This window comes from Danio rerio, chromosome 8, assembly GCF_049306965.1.
Source record: "Danio rerio strain Tuebingen ecotype United States chromosome 8, GRCz12tu, whole genome shotgun sequence".
Classification (NCBI taxonomy): domain Eukaryota; kingdom Metazoa; phylum Chordata; class Actinopteri; order Cypriniformes; family Danionidae; genus Danio; species Danio rerio.
The window spans coordinates 59,245,001-59,263,118 of NC_133183.1; the positions used below are offsets into that span (position 1 = coordinate 59,245,001).

Below are 18,118 nucleotides of genomic sequence, written 5' to 3' on the forward strand. Positions count from 1 at the left end.
ATTATTATATCAAAAATTGTTATTGATGATCATAGTTCTTGAGGTATTTTCAGCATTAACATAATACAGTGGGTGACACTTCAAAATGACCATTACCACCACATGTTGGACCGCCTGCCATGTGCGTTGCTGTGTATTTATACTTCTGCACACTGTTTGTGTTGCTCTGCAATAACACTTCCGAAACACTAGCTGGCAGTGATGTTTTTTTGTCCCTCTGTGTCGAGTTTCTTTGCTGATGTTTTGTTTTTTTCTGAACGCTACCTTAGTGCATACAAGTGGCTCAAGTTCGCTCATTTTGAGGTGGGAACCGGCGGACGTGCAACAACTTTATTCATAAGGTAAACACAAAACAAAAGTATCCATCTTGAGCTCCTTCACGGGACTTGACACTTGTAAACACTTGCTCCAACGGGTTTGTGTGGCTTCGCTCACACTCATCAGTGCTACCAAGCGTTGTTGTTAAATTTTTTGAAAGTTGCATCGGCAACAGCTGCAACGAGGGCTATACAACCACGCGAGAGATGCACCGGAGCCAGGGCTTACGCCGGATCCGGCACCTCTGAAATCTGATCCGGTACCTCAATTTACAGATCCCCTTCCACAACCGCCCTCCTCCCCCGTCCGCTGTTCACTTTCACTTTCTTCCGCAACTTCCCAACCCCCTATTTACTTTTGTCCACGACAACCCTGCCACTCTTCACTTTCGTCAGCTCCACTATCCAACGCTAAGCCACACTACCCTACCCCCCCAAACACACTTAACTTTCATGTGTGACCATTACATTCAAGGGTAACATGCCAGATCCGTTAATCCAATCTGTTCTGGAACTTCACAATACACAAATTAAGCACTGGCCGAAGCATACGCGTGCGTTTTTTTTTATGGCGAGCATAAAGGGACAGGATGCGAATGGACAGAAACATACAGTAGCTTTAAATACCCTGCTACTTGTAATTGAAGATGAACAAAACAAAGCATTATAATTCCTTCAGTAATCACTTGCTAACAAGCTTTATTATCATTGTAAACTTTCATTCATTCATTCATTCATTTATTTTCTTGTCGGTTTAGTCCTTTTATTAATCTGGGGTCGCCACAGCGGAATAAACCGCCAACCTATCCAGCAAGTTTTTTACGCAGCGGATGCCATTCCAGCTGCAACCCATCTCTGGGAAACGATGTAAACTTGTTAAGTGCAAATAAAACTAAAGAAAAAACTAAAACTAAAGGAATAAATAACAAGACAAATGTATATACAATGAACAGAATGTGAAAAGAAATGTTATGCAGAAAAATTAAACAAAAATTAGGTCTAGCAAGTGCCATCGTATTGCAGCCCAACCCATCACTGATCCACCCCCATGCTACACTCTAGGCATGCAACAGTCTGTGTGGTACGCTCAGATCAGAAATAGAGACTCATCAGACCTGGCAATGTTTTTCCAATCTTCTATTGTCCAATTTTAGTGAGACTGTGTGAATTGTTGCCTCAGTTTCCTGCTCTTAGCTAACAGGATTGGCTGCTGTTGTAGCCCATCTGCTTCAAGGTTGGACGTGTTGTGTGTTCAGAGATGCTCTTCTGCAGACCTCGGTTGTAACGAGTGGTTATATGAGTTATTGTTGCTTTTCTATCAGCTGGAACCAGTCTGGCCATTCTCCTCTGACCTCTGGCATCAACAAGGCATTTGCGCCCACAGAACTGCCACTCACTGGAGATTTTCTTTTTTCAGGCCATTCTCTGTAAACCCTAGAGATGGTTGTGTGTGAAATTCCCAGTAGATCAGCAGTTTCTAAAATACTCAGACCAGCCCGTCTGGCACCAACAACCATGCCACATTCAAAGTCCCTTAAATCACCTTTCTTCTGTTGCTCGGTTTGAACTGCAGCACATGGTCTTGACCATGTCTACATGCCTAACTGCATTGAGTTGCTGCCATGTCATTGGCTGATTAGAAATTTGCATTAATGAGCAGCACCTGTCCAGTGTACCTAAAAAAGTGGCCAGTGAGTGTATATCTTACAGTGGATACTGACGACCAGGGCAAGGAAGACACAAGTGTAATCAAATATAGTTTTTTAATTTACAAAATATTAAAACAGATGCTAAATCTTTTATCTCGAAAACACCGTCTGACCATGCAGGATGTACAGTAGGTGTCATTTTCTTCTGGTGTAATCCATAGCTTCAGGCAAACCCATTTTCTTGCTTGAACTGATGCTATTGTTGTTGTGGATGCTTCTGTACTGTGCTATGCTATGCTAATGCAGGCCAGCTAATGATGGCTGTGTGAGTAATCCTCGCTCCTCTGGCCTCAAGTGACTGGCGCTGGAGCCCAGAGTCTTTAGTGTCCTTGTTAGTGCACTCGACATCCGTGACGGAAACGCTAGCTTGAGTCCCATTCAGAGCAGGGAGACTATATATTTTTTTCTTGTGGGTATATGTTTGTTGTGTAGGGGTTCCATGTTGTTTGTATATTTTTAGCCATAATCATCTGTACTGTATAACCAGGATGTTAACCCTTGTGCACTTCAAATTGACTACCCTTTTGTTATGTTCAGGACGAAACATCCACTGGATTAAACTGCTGCAAAAATGCATCAGATAAATATTTATTTTTCATATATATATTTTTATTTTGGCATAAATCAACCTCAGTCCTGATCAAAACTTTTAAATTAATGGAAAATTACAAGATTGTAACTATTTAATTGCCAAATTCACAAATTATGTCACTGATTTGGTGAAAAAAACACACAAAATGATGTATTTTCAATACAAAAATTAATTGTGGACTGGAATTTTGAACCTTTTATCAGTCTTAGAAATGTGAACGATTAGTAACAACATTGTCATTGATGCATTGTTTTAATTTTTTCTCCCTTATTTACTGTTGGTGGCTGTTTTTGGCCCATTGACTTCCATTATAATCACATTTGATGGTGCAAAAATACACAGTCTGTCACAATCATCCAGCCTGTGCAGATCGCTGGTGAATGTGACAGACTGTGCATATATGCACCAACAAATGTGGCTATAATGGAAGTCAATGGAGTCAAGAACTACAAATCTGCCAGCAAAAGAACTACATATTCAGTCATGCACCACTCACACACCTGACCTAGATCCCCATGATCACAAACAGACGCAGCTGAAGCTGTTCAGGACTAGTTGCACAGACTATATATACACCTCTCAAACACACACGTTGCTGAGTCTTGTTTACCTGTGTGTGACATTATGACGCGGTTTCCTTGCCTTGAGTGTTTTTGAACCTTGCTTTGCTTTGTTTGTTTATTCCTGTCTGCTGCCTGCCTTTTTGATCATCTGCCTGTTTATCTGTTTGCTCCTGTGTTTGACTGGTGCTTGCCTAACCATCCTAATAAACCCTGCGTTTGGATCTGCTACTCTGTTGTTAGTGTCCCTTCACCGTTACGCAGTCTTTGTTTTTGTTTACTCCATGTAGTTCTGAGAGCTGAGATGCATATTTAGATTTTTCAAATGTACTGCTCTTTAGTTTTGATTTATTTCTAATGTAAGTTTGATTACCATCTTGTGCTACACTTATACCCATACTGAAATTACCAGCAGACGTTTTACCTTAGATCTTAGCATAGACTAACTTTATGTATGTATTTATTTGTAAGGCTGTGTTCACACCAGACCCGGAACTAACAAATAAATTGCGCTATTTGCGCGTAAATAGACACGAGTTTACAACAACTTAAGTTTACTCTCTTTATTCGCGCATCAAATTTGATTCATTCAGACATAAAATTCATTTCACAATAGACGCAGATTTGCATCATGGGCGGGGCTTCTGTCTGCCCAGTGACTCTAGTTTCATTGTTAAATGGCTATCATGGATTTTATTGAGAGAGTAGCTGTGTTTATGTGCTTTAGGAAGGATGAAAAACAGCGTAGATTCATTCGGCGCCGTGTCTGAGTCCGCTAAATCCATTCAGAGGTGCACCCAGCTCTGTGAGTTCATCAACTCCTCCAGAAACTGTACCTGGATGATAAAGGCTTTCAATAGTGCTTCCGACTAAACCCAGCCCGGTTTGATGAACTGTTGTCCGGTGTCTGCGGGAAGATTTCCTATTGGTGCACCAACAACAGGCTACGTCATAATCACACCCCACACGAGCTCATGAAGTTCATGACAAAGGTTCATGATTGGTTGATTCAGCGTTAACATCTGCTGAAATTCGGATTCTTCAAAGTAATCGTTTCGCGCGATACACACAAAACACTCAACTGGCTTCATTCGAGCCACCTCATTTGATCGATACCCGAATCGGATATCTATTTGCATCTTTGTATCGACTTAACATGAAAATCACTCGCAACTGATGCTTAAGCCACGTCTGATGTGAACGCAGCATTGTAGTTTAGTCCAAAGTACAACTTTACTTTGATTTTATAGTAAATTCATTAATTTGTGGTCTATAAAAACTTTGAGTGAATGTTATTTTTTTCCCTCTTGGGCAGAAAAAAATATTTTGATTTAATATTAAATTAAATTTTTTCAGTTTCAACAAACTTTTCCTAGAAATGGTATGTTGCTGGAAGGGCATCCGCTGCGTGAAAAACGTGCTGAATAAGTTGGCGGTTCATTCCGCTGTGGCGACCCCAGAATAATAAAGGGAGTAAGCCAAAGAGAAAATAAATTAATGAGTTTCAACCAAGTCAAAACTATATACTTTGAGAAAAATTTAAAAATGTAGCTCTTACTAATTAGAATTTTCTTTTAGGTTGGTCCAAAGCAAAACTAAACTTTGTTGCAAGGGTAAAAAAGATAAATCCAAAATGCCAAAGTGAACAAAACATTTTTTTAAGAATGAACTGAGCTTAAAATCCTTTTTAGTTTTCTACTGAAGAAGGAAATCAACCTACAACTTGGATGTCCTGAGGGAGAGTAATATATGATTACTGAGCAAACGACTTCTTTAAGGTGAAACTCTTTGGTGCTTCATTGTAAAATAAGGAACAGGTCATTTGACATCTCGCACTTACATTAAAATCAGTGTGAAATCAAAATGTACGTTTATTTTGCTAGCCCACATCGTTAGTTCTAAGATGAACAATTTATCTATGCAACTTAATCCACAAAAATTGGTAATCTTCAATAAAAGTCTCAAGTTTGCTTCTGGGTTTTGAGTGTTTCCTTCTGTGTTGACGTCAGTTTGACGGCTTCAGCCAGAATATTCTGAATCCCGCCCCCTTACCATTAGTCTGCTATGAACGACTGATGCACGAAAAGAAAGCCCCTCCTTCTTACTCAATATTCAGGAGGAGGTACATCAACATACTAATATCAAAGTCTCAGCTACTTTCAGTTAACATGGACTTTAAGTAGCGTGTGACCAAAACTCGTGACACCACTGTCAATGAATACAAATGTGTTTTGACCACACTAAACAATCAACCCAACAATGACCCCCTTGGCTCAGAGAAGCCTAACAGAAAGTTCCATAGGAACCCGAATAAAATAAAACAAAAATAAAAAGTAAATTCAGGTGTTTTCAGAACGCTCAGTTTATCAAAACGTTCAATTCTCTTTTAAATGTTGACCTTTTTTCTCTTCACAGTGACGGCAGACTTCTCTGAACATATTTCAGAGCACAAGCCAGTCTGGTTAAAATGGCAGACGACAACAAGTGCTACGACAGGATTGGTCGGTTACCTTTTTAAAGGCGGAGCTTTATTTATTTTGCTGTTCCAAATGCATGACATCTGTATCTGTAGTGTTTTCAGACACAGCCTGTTTTTGACACGTCAAGCTTATCTCTAGTGGCCAGAAGTCGCATTTTAAGGCTGCCCATCCATCGTTTACCCACATTTGTCCTGGGAAAGCCTGCAGGGCCTTCACAAGAAGTCAGCTTGCATCTTCTCTGGCAGCTGACTCACAGTCACCTCGCTGTAGGATGTCCCGACCAGCACACAGGCAGTCCTTTGAGTCGGGGTCTGTTGACAATGAGGGTCTGTCTCGGTGCAATGGAGACAAGCCCCGTGGCTGTCTGCTAGGCCGTTGGAGAGACGCGTCGAGTTACTAGCGTCCTTGTTGCAGCGTAAAGAGGTTTGCCGTTGAAGATCCTTCTCTCCAGGCACAGGGCTTCCCTTGCAAGGGCTGGAACATATCCGTCTGCGAATCTGAGCCGTGTCCCTGCTCAAAGATTTGCGAAAGTTGGGCTTGAATACCAGGTAGACCACAGGGTTGTAGATGGTGGAGGATTTGGCGAATATAGCTGCTAACGCAAAGGCCATTGGTGGGACATTGTCAGGCTCTCCAAACGCAGCCCACATTGCCACAACCGCATAAGGGCTCCAGGCGGTCAGAAAACCGATGCACACTGCCACCGAGAGCTGTAAGAGAACCAAAAATAGCTCTTAAGAACATTTTTTTATGCTCTGGGGGATTTAAACAGCCCACATTGGAGTTTATCAACTCAGGCTCATTATGGATATGTACCCCTGTATACATTTCTGGATAGCGAAATACACCCAAGGAGGGTACTTTTTTTGCCGTTTTTGTTTTCGCAAATCCACTGTGAGGCCACTGTGTACTCTTTTTCAGATCTCAAATTTCTCTCACAAGTGCCATTTGTGCCTGCTCCTCTCATGTAAATCCACCAGAGGCCACTGTTTTTGTTTTACCTGCTTTCTGAAACCGTTCTTCGCCGGACTTGAACCCCATTGTCATGGTCAACTCCTCTCTGCAACTCAATTACATACGTGGCGACTTTGACGAGCCCCTGAGAGAGCAAATAAGTTTTCCACATGGAGGTATGTGGTCAGCTGGTAGCGTAAAATGAAACAGAGGCCGTCGGTGGTGTCATACCGCCCCCTAGCATTCGTTTTAAAAACGAAATACAGCCATATGTCCCTCTGGCTACATAATTCGCTCTCTCCAGATATGTATACAGGGGTACATGTTCACAATCTGCTAAAAGATTAGGGACAATTGGGTTGAAAGTCTGTTTTGGGAGTATTGGAAAACGGATAAAACTCTAGTACTTTGTAGTAAAAGAATACTATTGAACCATACTGTAGTAAAGTATGTGATTTAATCTGTTGTGGTAAATCTTTAGTGACTTTGGTGATACAACAACTACAGTAATATAAACAAATGACCCAATACTACACTAGTTTTTTTTTTACAATCATATAATACACTACAATACACCCCATTTTACTGTAGTGAACCCTAAAGTATGCTACTGTATTTATTACAGTTCACTATCGTTAATACTGCACTATGCTGTAGCATGCATTAACATTCATTCATTTTCCTCCGGCTAAGTCCTTTATTTATCAGGGGTAGCCACAGAAAATGAACCCCCAACTATGTCAGCATATGTTTTATGCAGCGGATGCCCTTTCAGTTGCAACCCTATACTGGGAAACACCAATACACTTTCAATCTCACACACTTATTCACTACAGCCAATTTAGTTTATTAAATTCACCTATAGTGCATGACTTTGGACTGTGGGGGAAACCGGAGCACCCGGAGGAAACCCACGCGAACGCAAGGAGAACATGCAAACTCCACACAGAAACGCCAACTGAGTCGAGGATCGAACCAGCGACCTTCTTGCTGTGGGGCGACAGCACTACCTACTGCACCACTGCATCGTGACATGAAGATCTATTTATTTTAATTTTAATATAGCAATTATTTTCCTTTAACTTTTGTCACACACACACAATTCCACTCTTTTCAACGACTCTACATGTCATTCCACTCAGATCCTTTAAAACCGAGTGTGATGATTTACCTTCACAATGAGGATGTGTGCATTTGTAGTCTTGGTCTGTGGCGACACATGCTGCTGTACTGCCTGCCGGGACCCTCGTACTGTGATCAGGATTAGGATGTAGGAGAGGAGGATGATTCCAAGTGGCAGGGCGTAGCAGAGGAGAAACAGGCAGATAATGTAGGACATGGACAGAGCATCCTGGCCTGGTGCATACCTGAAAGAATAACAAAAGCCATACATTTGAGCTCTTGACGAAGAGCTTCTGGGCACCTTCTGTTTGTTGCATCTGGCTGAAATTACTAATCACTATCATAGCCCCAAGATTTATAAAACAAGACTGAAATCCTTTGGTGATACTTATTTTTGTTAGATACATTACTAGGGGAAAAAACAGCTGCAGAACATTCTTTTGAGCCAAACATTTAACATGATAAAGGAGCACTTCATGTGACAAGCTGTTTTGAGGACTCTTGTGCATCTTTTAAGGTGAGCAGATCATCTGAAACCATAATTCAGAGGCTGAAGGAATTAAGCCATTGTCTGTCTTGTCATGCTGTGTTGCAAAAATGGCCAAAGAATGGATTTCCACAGTCCAGGCCTAAAACAAAAAGCCTGTGTTTTGGAACTAAAGCCGCTTTTCCACTATTCTAAGGACAGTGAGGTATGGTTTCAGTTCCACGTAATCCTGAAACAACGATGTGCGATTACAAACCATTCTCCTACCTGAATTCTAGGCACGACGAATGTGCTGGACTATATGATACATTTATTGTTATTCCATGAAGTTAATATTAGAAACAGGGAGTCCCTCACTTACTCCCTCCCTGTTAATCAGGTTGCCATCAGGGTGCCTTTTCAAGCTGCAAACGTGCAGAGTAAATATCCACCTCAATACCACTTGATCCCCTTGAGGGAATAAATATCCACCTCAACACTACTTTAATACCACTTGCTACTAGGGATGTAACAATATTGTAAATACTGTCATACCGCAATAGTAATTTTTTTCAATATTACCGTAGGCGGATGACTCAATAAAACTATATTTCTGAGAAAAGTTTGCTTAGGCGATTGAAGCGAACGGTAGGTAGCGGGAGCTACAATTCCCATCAGCCTAGGCGTGGCCATCATCCTTTGCGGTCTGTTGTCACTACAGATCCAGTAATGCGGAAATGGAGTGTGTTGCTAGTAGCTGGGAAGAAAAAGAGCTGGAAATGATCGAACCTAAAGCGGGTTTTAAATCGGATGTGTGGAAGCATTTCGGTTTCTTTCTAAAAAGATACGAAAAAGGAGAAAAGGTGACAGACAAAGACAAAAACAGTATGCAGGCACTGCCAGACTGTGGGGAAATAAAAGTCGGGGAATACGACTAAAAACAGTGATGGGGGCTGCAGAACACAGCACACTTGTTAGATTGATGCAGACATTGACTTGTACCACAAAGAGACCTCTATCTCACTCATGGCTTGTCCTCCCAAGTGGTGGAAAGACAATGCACAACGTTACCCACTTTTGTCAACCTTGGCTAAATCATATCTTTCTTGTCCCAGAAACCTCAGTCCCAAATGAGAGGGTTCTTTTTTCTGTTGCAGGGGACATGCCCAGAGATCCCAGCATTTACCAGATTATAGTTATATAATAATTTTCCTTAAAAAACCTCTATCTAAGTGAGTGAGTGATTAAATGTTTAATGTGATGAGTTTTCAACAATACTAAATTGAAACTTTATTTTTTTTTACATGGTTTAATTAGTTCAGTGCTGAGGTAAATAAACACTTTTGCCACTTTTTTCGAGTCTTTTCATTAGTTTTGTTTTTCCTTTAAATTATTCAATAAATACCGTACCGTGCCATTCATACCGAGGAATTATCGTAGCTTGAAATTCTGATACCATTAATCCCTACTTGCTACCACTTTAAAACCACCTCAATACCTCTTGATTCCCTTTGAGCAAGGCACCAATCCCCAAACTGCTGCCCAGGTGGGTGTACAGTAAGTCACTTTGAAAAGCTACGACAACCCCAGATCAGAAAAAGTTGAGACAGTGTGGAAAACACAAATAAAAAACAGTAGTGATTTCCAAATTTACTTTGACTTGTATTTCATTGCAGAGAATACATCATCCTTCATTTTCTTGTTGGCGTAGTCCCTTTATCAATCCGGGGTCGCCACAGCAGAATTAACCTCCAACTTATCCAGCACGTTTTTATGCAGCGGATGCCCTTCCAGCCACAACCCATCTCTGGGAAATGCAGAGAATACACCAAACATTATTTGATGTGTTCCTCATGATTTGTATTGTGTTATTTTTTTCAACATAAACACATATTCCAAAGTTGGATCAGTAAAGCGTTTACCACTTTGTAATGTTGCCATTCTCTTTTACAATGCTTAAATGACGTTTAGGGACTGAAGACACCAAGTGTTTTCAGTTTGTCCCGTTCTTCCTACAAACAAGTTTTAAAGTGGGTAACAGTACAGAGTCTTCGTTGTTGCATTTTGCACTTCAAAATGGTAGAGAGACAGGTCAGGACTGCAGGCAGGACAGTCAAGTACCTGTATCTTCTTCTTCCACAGCCAGGACTTTGTAATGTGTGCAGAATGTAGTTTTGCATTGTCTTGATGAAATGCATTGGTGTCTCTAAAAGGGGGAAGCATAATGTGCTCCAAAATCTCTATGTACTTTTCAGTATTAATGGTGCATCACAGAAGTGCAAGTTACTTTTGACAAGGGCCCATGTCCCTGACCGATCCTGGCTTTTGGACTGGCTTAGGTCTGGAGCACATGGCGTCCATTTCTTCCAAAAAATAACCGAAATACTGATTCATCTGACCCCAGTATATGTTTCCACTGTGTGATGGTCCATCCCAAATACCTCTGAGCCCAGAGAAGCTGACGGCGCTTCTGGACACTGTTAACATAGGGCTTTCTTTTGACACAGTACTGTTTAACTGACATTTTCGGCTGTAAATACATATTGTGGTACTTGACAAGCCCATGTAGTGATATCTCTTATAGATGAGGAAGATTCTTGATGCAGTGCCGCCTGAGGGATCGGAGATCATTGTAATTCAGCATAGGTTTGCTCCCTTGTCCTTTACGCACTGAAATTCCTCCAGATACCTTGAATCTTTTAATGATGTTATGCACTGTTGAAGGTGAAATATCCAAATGTCTTCCTATCTTTCTTCGAGGAACATTGTTTTTAAAACATTTCGATCATTCTCACACATACTTGTTGGCAAACTGGCGATCCTTGGCCCATCTTTGCTCCTAAATGACTAAACCTTTCTTGGATGCTGCTCTTGTATCAAATTACAATTACAATCACCTGTTGACATCACCTGTTTCAATTCACATCATTATTTCACCAATATACCTGATTACTAGCCTTTGTGTTGCAGGTCTGAATGACAGGAAAGGATATATAGCTTTTTTATTGACTGTCTTAGTCCTATCACAGTACATTTCTCTGTATATAGGCTAAAACACTGCTTTATTTATTTATTTAGGCCTACTTATTGTTATTTATGGATGTACTTTCATTTTAGTTGTCTTTTATTTCCTTAATTGTACTTTCCAAAAGGAAACCTCATTGCACTTTATGTTTACAATGATAATAAAGCGTGTTAACAAGTTTTTAATAAATAATGAAGGAAGTATAATGTTTTGTTTCATTGTTTATCTTTATTTGCAAGTAGCAGATTATTTACAGCTACCCTATAGGCTATTTCTGTCCGTTCACACCCCGTCTCTTTGTGCCCCCTGGTGGCATAGTCACAAACTACGGTCATACCTGAAAAACATGTTCTTACTCCTTTAGAGCGGCGGCGGCACAAGGCATGGCGGTAATGCTCATATTAAAGTGTCACCTACTGTATATTCACGGATGAAATGTAGTTGACCAGACAAAACCTGAAATATTTTGTGTTCATATCATCTGCAATGAAATACAAGAATGAATTTGGAAATTCATTCATTCATTCATTTTCTTGTCGGCTTAGTCCCTTTATTAATCCGGGGTCGCCACAGCGGGATGAACCGCCAACTTATGCAGCAAGTTTTTACGCAGCGGATGCCCTTCCAGCCGCAACTCATCTATGGGAAACATCCACACACACACACATTCAACCCAGCGACCTTCTTGCTGTGAGGCGACAGCACTGCGCCACGGCTTCGCCTAAATTTGGAAATCTTTCTTATTATAATAGCATTTTTCATACCGTCCCAACTTGTTTTTGATTGGGGTTTTAAATGCGTAAATGCAAATCTAATGTATGTTTTCTGTAAGGAATCAGGACCTGGGTTACTGAGCATGTCAAAAACTGATGACTTCAAACTCCAGGTGAGTCTTGCATGTGTATGTGTGTTTGGTGCGTCTAGATCAGCTGAACAAATTCAAAACGGATCTGTTTAATTTTAGGGGAGCAAAATAGGGGAGTTTCAAAAAAGTTGATAAATTGTATATATCCATCACTCATTTTTCATGCAATGTTTCTAAATGCGCATTAACACAAGTTGATGGAAACCTAGTTTGTTTTTGTCACCCAGATGTATTTGGTGTCACTCAGCCACCAGACCGTATCACAGAATTATTGAAGACGAATGAGCCTCTGAATCTCCGGTCTGCACTATCCTATAAACAAATGGAAAAAGATATAAAATGCATTTATAAATAATGTGATCATTTTGAATAAGAGTGAAGCCATGTGAGTTCAATAGAACCTCCAATGCACTGGATTACTCTAAGAAGCATATCATCTTTTGATGTTAAAATACTTTGTTCAATCTTTATTTAATTTGCAACTATAAATAAGGCATTTGTTTCCAAAGAGTGACAGTACAATGCAAGTTCTTGACACAAAACTGTCACAGTGGTCACATTTACAATTTTCCAATGGCAGATGAAAAAACAGGCAAAACAAATCTAGCATTCAATTGAGCTGGAGATAGGAATCTAAGAAACTAGCCTGTAGCCCAGGCAATCCCACAGACTACCCTGCATTGTGGCAGCAGGTGGCGATGCTGCTAATAGTATATTACACACATCACCTTTAGGCAGATTTTTGTTTTGGGGGGGATTTGTGTGTCTGACTTTCGGAGATTCTTTTAGTATTTCCACTTACATTCTACCGCGCACTTACCAGTCTATGCAGCATGCTGTCCCATAGGGTTCAGGGCCATAGTGGCCCCAATTTGCCAAGGGACCCACAGCAAACACCATGGCATAACACCAAACCCCTACTATCATCAGACAGGCATGAGAGTAGGAGAATTTGTTACCTATGAAAAGAGAGAAAACAAAGTTATTTGGCAAAATAATGTTTTGAATCATATAAAAAGAGGCCTTTTTTATTAATCTTAAATATATTTTCTACAAATACTTAAAAAACTAACAAAAAAGAAAAATATTTGATAAATTATCAATAAATATAAAAATAAATAAATTATATAAAACTAATATATATATATATATGTTTTTTTACCGTCAAATAAAACATACATTTGCATGTAACTTTTGCATATCAGCCAGTCAACACACTTACAATTTTTATATATATTTATTTCCATATTATATATATATATATATATATATATATATATATATATATATATATATATATATATATATATATATATATATATATATATATATATATATATATAATACTTGCCATATTATATATATTTTATATGACAGTTCTGTCTGGTTCTTGAATCTGATTGGCTGATTGCCAAACAAGATTCTGTGTATTACTCCGCCCACATACAGTGACATCAGATCAATAAACACACTGCAGTTTGACAAATATTGCAGTTTTTGGACAACATAATACACTTTTGAGGCTTTTTTAGGTGAATGCCGTTGTTTATTTAAGGGTAGTGCCTATTTTAAACATTTATAATTATAGAGATCGGCGGCCGTCATACTGAGCAGAGCAAAGACAGTTGCGCCACAAAATGGTGGTAGAGACTGCTATTAATCCTTAGGCGAGAAAAACTCAACTTTTTTTTCATATTTCAATCTCTCTCTTTTGTATGTTGTAGTGCTGTATTTATACAACTGTAATCTGTTAGGTTTTGCTTTGCTTTGGCGTTTTTTGGGGTCAATTATTGTGATCTCCCGATTGCAACATGGAAATACTGGGAAATCTCTGATGGCATTCCATGTCGTTCAGCCTTAATATCTAAAAATGTGAGCAAAATCACCTGTTTTTTCACCACTTTAGACATTATGCTACAGAATCATTCATATACTAGCTCTAAGTGAAGTTTATTTATAAACTAATTTCGAGAGGATCATGTGATTATGATTGAACAAGGCTGGTTCTGCATTAGCTACGTATGATCCACCAATCAGGCCAGTCCTAACCCACTATAAAGAGCCAGGGTTTCTCACTACAGCCATCTTCGATTTGAAGAATCACCCCTTCCACCCCTACTTCTCCACCTTTCCCTTCATAGGGCAGCACGGTGGCCCAGTGGTTGGTTCTGTTGCCTCACAGCAAGAACGTCACCGGTTCTAGTCATTTAACAGTTTGCATGTTCTTCCCGTGCTCGCGTGGGTTTTCCCCGGGTTCTCCGGTTTCCTCCCACATTCCAAAAACATGCACTACAAGTGAATTGATCAATCTAAATTTAGCACTACAGTCAAACATTCATTTTAGTCATCAGCTCTTATCAAGGGGGGAGTAGTCGAGATCTACCTTAAGACTCCCCTCTCACCCTGCAAATGGGAGGGAGCCCAGGGCTCAAGGACCTTTTGGGCTCACGGATCTCTCCCGGGACAGCATGCCAAACTTGCTTATAATCAATCAGCAGCTAAGTGTGAACTCTTGAACGTGACGTTGGTGAAGTAGCAACGATTTCTGAGGTTCTGAGGGTCAGCTGCAGATGCGAATGAAAGGCGGAAAAAAGTAGTTCCTCTTACAAAATGCTCGCATGGGTTTCCCCCGGTTTGCTCCCACAGTTCAAAAACACACAATATACGTAATTTTACCATACCAAATTGCTACAATAGATGAGCTCTTAGAAAGCTTTACAGCTATCCCTATAATCTGTGATTAGCCATTAACAAGTTGGGGGAGTTCATCAAGATCTGAGCTCAAAGTCTCCTCTCGCCCTGCTGATGGGAGGGAGCCCAGAACTCGAGGATCTTATAAGCTCAGGGCTCTCTCCTAGGAACAGTATGCCATGCAAGCTTTATTATCAATCATGTGCTAAGTGTGAACTCTTGAACTCAAAACAAAAAAGTGCATTGGCCCTTTAAGGAACCACATCTTATCTGGCCTCTAAATTTTGACATTACCTGCATAGGCGTTTTCTCCTCCTCCACCTAAGTTCTCCATCTGTTCTCCTGCTGTCCTCCTTGCCATCTTAATCTCTGCTCTCAAGCTCGCCCACACACTGATAAATTGCCCCATCTGAATGATCTCCACTCCCCCACACACCCCTTCATCTCTTCAATAGTCAATCAAAAGTCAAAACCCGTACGGCCTGACAAAAACTCTAATGAGTCCCGTCAATACGTGAGAGTATTGAGCCGAAAGCCAAACAAACAGCGGGCATCACTGAAATATCATATAAACACAGAAAGGAGTATATTGAGTTTTGGCTTTGGGTGGCATCGCGGCGGGACAGAGGAGATGTGTGCGCATGAATCTAATTCTTAATCAAGATTCGTAGGAAGATCAGGGAGAAAAAGAAATATATTTTGGAGTGAATAGTTTGCACATTTTGCACCAGACACTTTCTTATAATCGTATTAAAAAACTAAATGCTGCATTGCTGAGCGTGCCTCACACAGGTGAGTGGGCCTGACAAACCACCTGTAGAATCACTCTCCATATGCAACAGACATTTTACTTAAACTCCATCTTACTCTGTTTCAAGAGTTCACACTTAGCTAATGATTGACAATAAAGCGTGTTTGGCATGCTGTCCCAAGAGAGAGCATGTTCGTTTATTTTCTTTATGAATGGTTTATTTTAACCATTCATAAAGAAAATAAACAAACCTTCCACCCACCTCCAACACAAGCACATATGAACATACAAAACACAAAAGCCCTTTACAGTTCACCTCAACTTTGGAAAGTTAACAGATCCCAGGTCAGTGCCTTGAGCCCTGGGCTCCCTCTCGTTCACATGGTGGGAGGGGAGTTTGAGCTCAGGTTTATAGAGAACTCCCCTGATATTTATGGCTAATGACAAATTAGGGATTGCTAGGGAGAGATATACTGTTGATTAAGAGCTTGTCTGTGGTGTTAACTTGGTTTGGTCAATTCACATATGTTCCAAGTTTTTGGACTGTGGGAGGAAACCGGAGAACCTGGGGGAAGCCCATGCGAGCACAGGGAAAATGTGTAAGCTCTGCACAGAAATGACAGCCGGCCTATTAGAGATTTGGACTAGTGAAGCTCTTGCTGTGAAGCAACCAGTCCCGGATTGGCTAATCGGGAGGACTGGGAGAATTTCCGATGGGCCGGTCGGTTTTTTGGCCGCGAGAGCCGGTGTCCCTAGCTCCAGAATCTGTAGCACTCAGCAGTCACACTTTTTAAATTAATTAATTTATTTACTTGACCACAGTGTTCTTATTCATTATTTTACAGCAGCTCTGCTCTTTTTATCTATTTTATCCCAGCCTCGTGGGCAAGATGCAGCCTGCAGGTTAATGATGATATAACTCAGATGAGTCATCAATTAATGTACAGCTGTTGTGGTCCAGTGGTTAGCACGTTAGGTTACCACGCCTCCGATCCTCGTCTGAGTAACTTATTTGTATTGTTAAGACATAAAATACTGTTAGGGTTGATGAACATTTGAAGTTCTAAAGCAGCTGTTTTCTCAAAAAAAGACGTGATAGTGTCATTAGTAACTGAATTGGAAATTACCTTATTTTAATATAGTCAATCGTGAACTGAGGTGGGCCGGTCTGAGGCTTGAAACTCCAGGGCTGAAAAGGAGTCCCACTCCAGCCCTGGAAGCAACAGTGCTAACCACTAGGCCACTTTGCCACCCTATCAAGGAAAAGAAAGAAGGAGTAGGGGTGGAAGGGGGGGGGTTTTCAAGCCGAAGATGACTGAGGTAAGGAACATTATTTATAATGTGTTAGGAAACTTCCGATTGGTGAATCATGCATTAGCTAATGCAGGACCAACTGTGGTCAATCATAAGCATGTGATCCTCTCGAAATTAGTTTATTAATAAACTTGACTTACATATAATAACTTTAACGGTTAAAAGCTATTAGTTACCAGTCAATTAGTTAAAGTTATGGCAACTAATAACCTTAACATATCCGAATTTGATTGTAACGCAATAATGTGAATCTTTTGTACAGCTGCTTTGAAACAATAATTATGCTGAAAAGTGTGATACAAATAAACTTGAATTAAATTACAAGGACTTGATAAGAAAACAATGTTTACCTGTGATTGCATAACAAAATCAGTTGTTTTCATGAACCTTAAATACCTCCTTTGCACAAAATTAAATACCTTTCTTGCAAAATATTGTTCTGTCTTGTGTAAAAGTACTACTATAGTCTGCACTAATTCACATTCTGCACACATTTCAACAACCCAGGTTAGTTCTGATTACGCACCCCATATACATTTCTGGAGAGAGCAAAATACGTCCCAGGAGATATGTTTTTACAGTTTTTGTTTTTTTTAATCCACCAGAGGCTGCTGTGCATGCTTTTTCAGATGTCAAATTTCTCTTGTGAGTGCCATTCGTGCCTGTTTTTTCTCACAGAAATCCACCAGAGGCCACTGTCGACCGGCTACTCTGAAATACCCCCACTCACCCCCTTCCCTAAACCCAAACAATAGTGTTTTAAAAAGCACCAATTGACCTGCCCACCCCCTTCCCTAAACCCAAACTACACTTTTAAAAAGCAATCCAGAAAAAGAAAAGCCCTCGTCTGATTTTTACCACGTTTTCAGATTTTACCACGTTCTCAGCCTGTTATTTACTTGTTTATTAAATTTTTTTTGGCTTCTGTTTTTGTCTTCCACTTTCTGGAACTGTTCGTCACCAGAATTCAACTCTGTTGTCGTGATCAACTCATCTCTGCGTCTTAAGTCTGCTGACGTAGATGTTGAGGTACCAGACAAACTGGCAACAACAGAAAAGCCATCCATGCGAAGGTACACAGTAAGCTGGTAAGCAAGAAAAGACACGACATCATACCGCCCCGTAGCATCCATTTTAAAGATGAAATGTAGCCATACGTAGCTCTGGCTACATAACTCATGATCTCCAGAAATATATATAGGGCTACGTTCCCACAATGAGCTTATGTTGTATTTCAAAGTCCTGGCTGCGGAGGAAGCTAATACAGGTACT

General features: G+C 40.3%; 1 protein-coding gene across 3 annotated transcripts in view; it reads right to left on the reverse strand.

The window, feature by feature from the left end:
* Window positions 1–2,065: 2,065 nt before the first annotated feature.
* Window positions 2,066–18,118, reverse strand: part of opn7d (opsin 7, group member d) — a 91,394-nt gene continuing 75,341 nt past the window's right edge. Inside the window, exons 5-7 of one of the 3 annotated variants that reach the window (XM_001340566.8) lie at window positions 12,911–13,049; window positions 7,784–7,979; window positions 2,066–6,368 (exon numbers count right to left, since the gene is read on the reverse strand). In XM_001340566.8, the coding sequence (XP_001340602.2) occupies window positions 5,871–6,368; window positions 7,784–7,979; window positions 12,911–13,049 (833 nt within the window). In that variant the 3' untranslated portion in view covers window positions 2,066–5,870. The remainder of the gene's footprint in view (window positions 6,369–7,783; window positions 7,980–12,910; window positions 13,050–18,118) is intronic. The other 2 variants (XM_073908922.1, NM_001316946.1) reach the window with 2 other exon arrangements.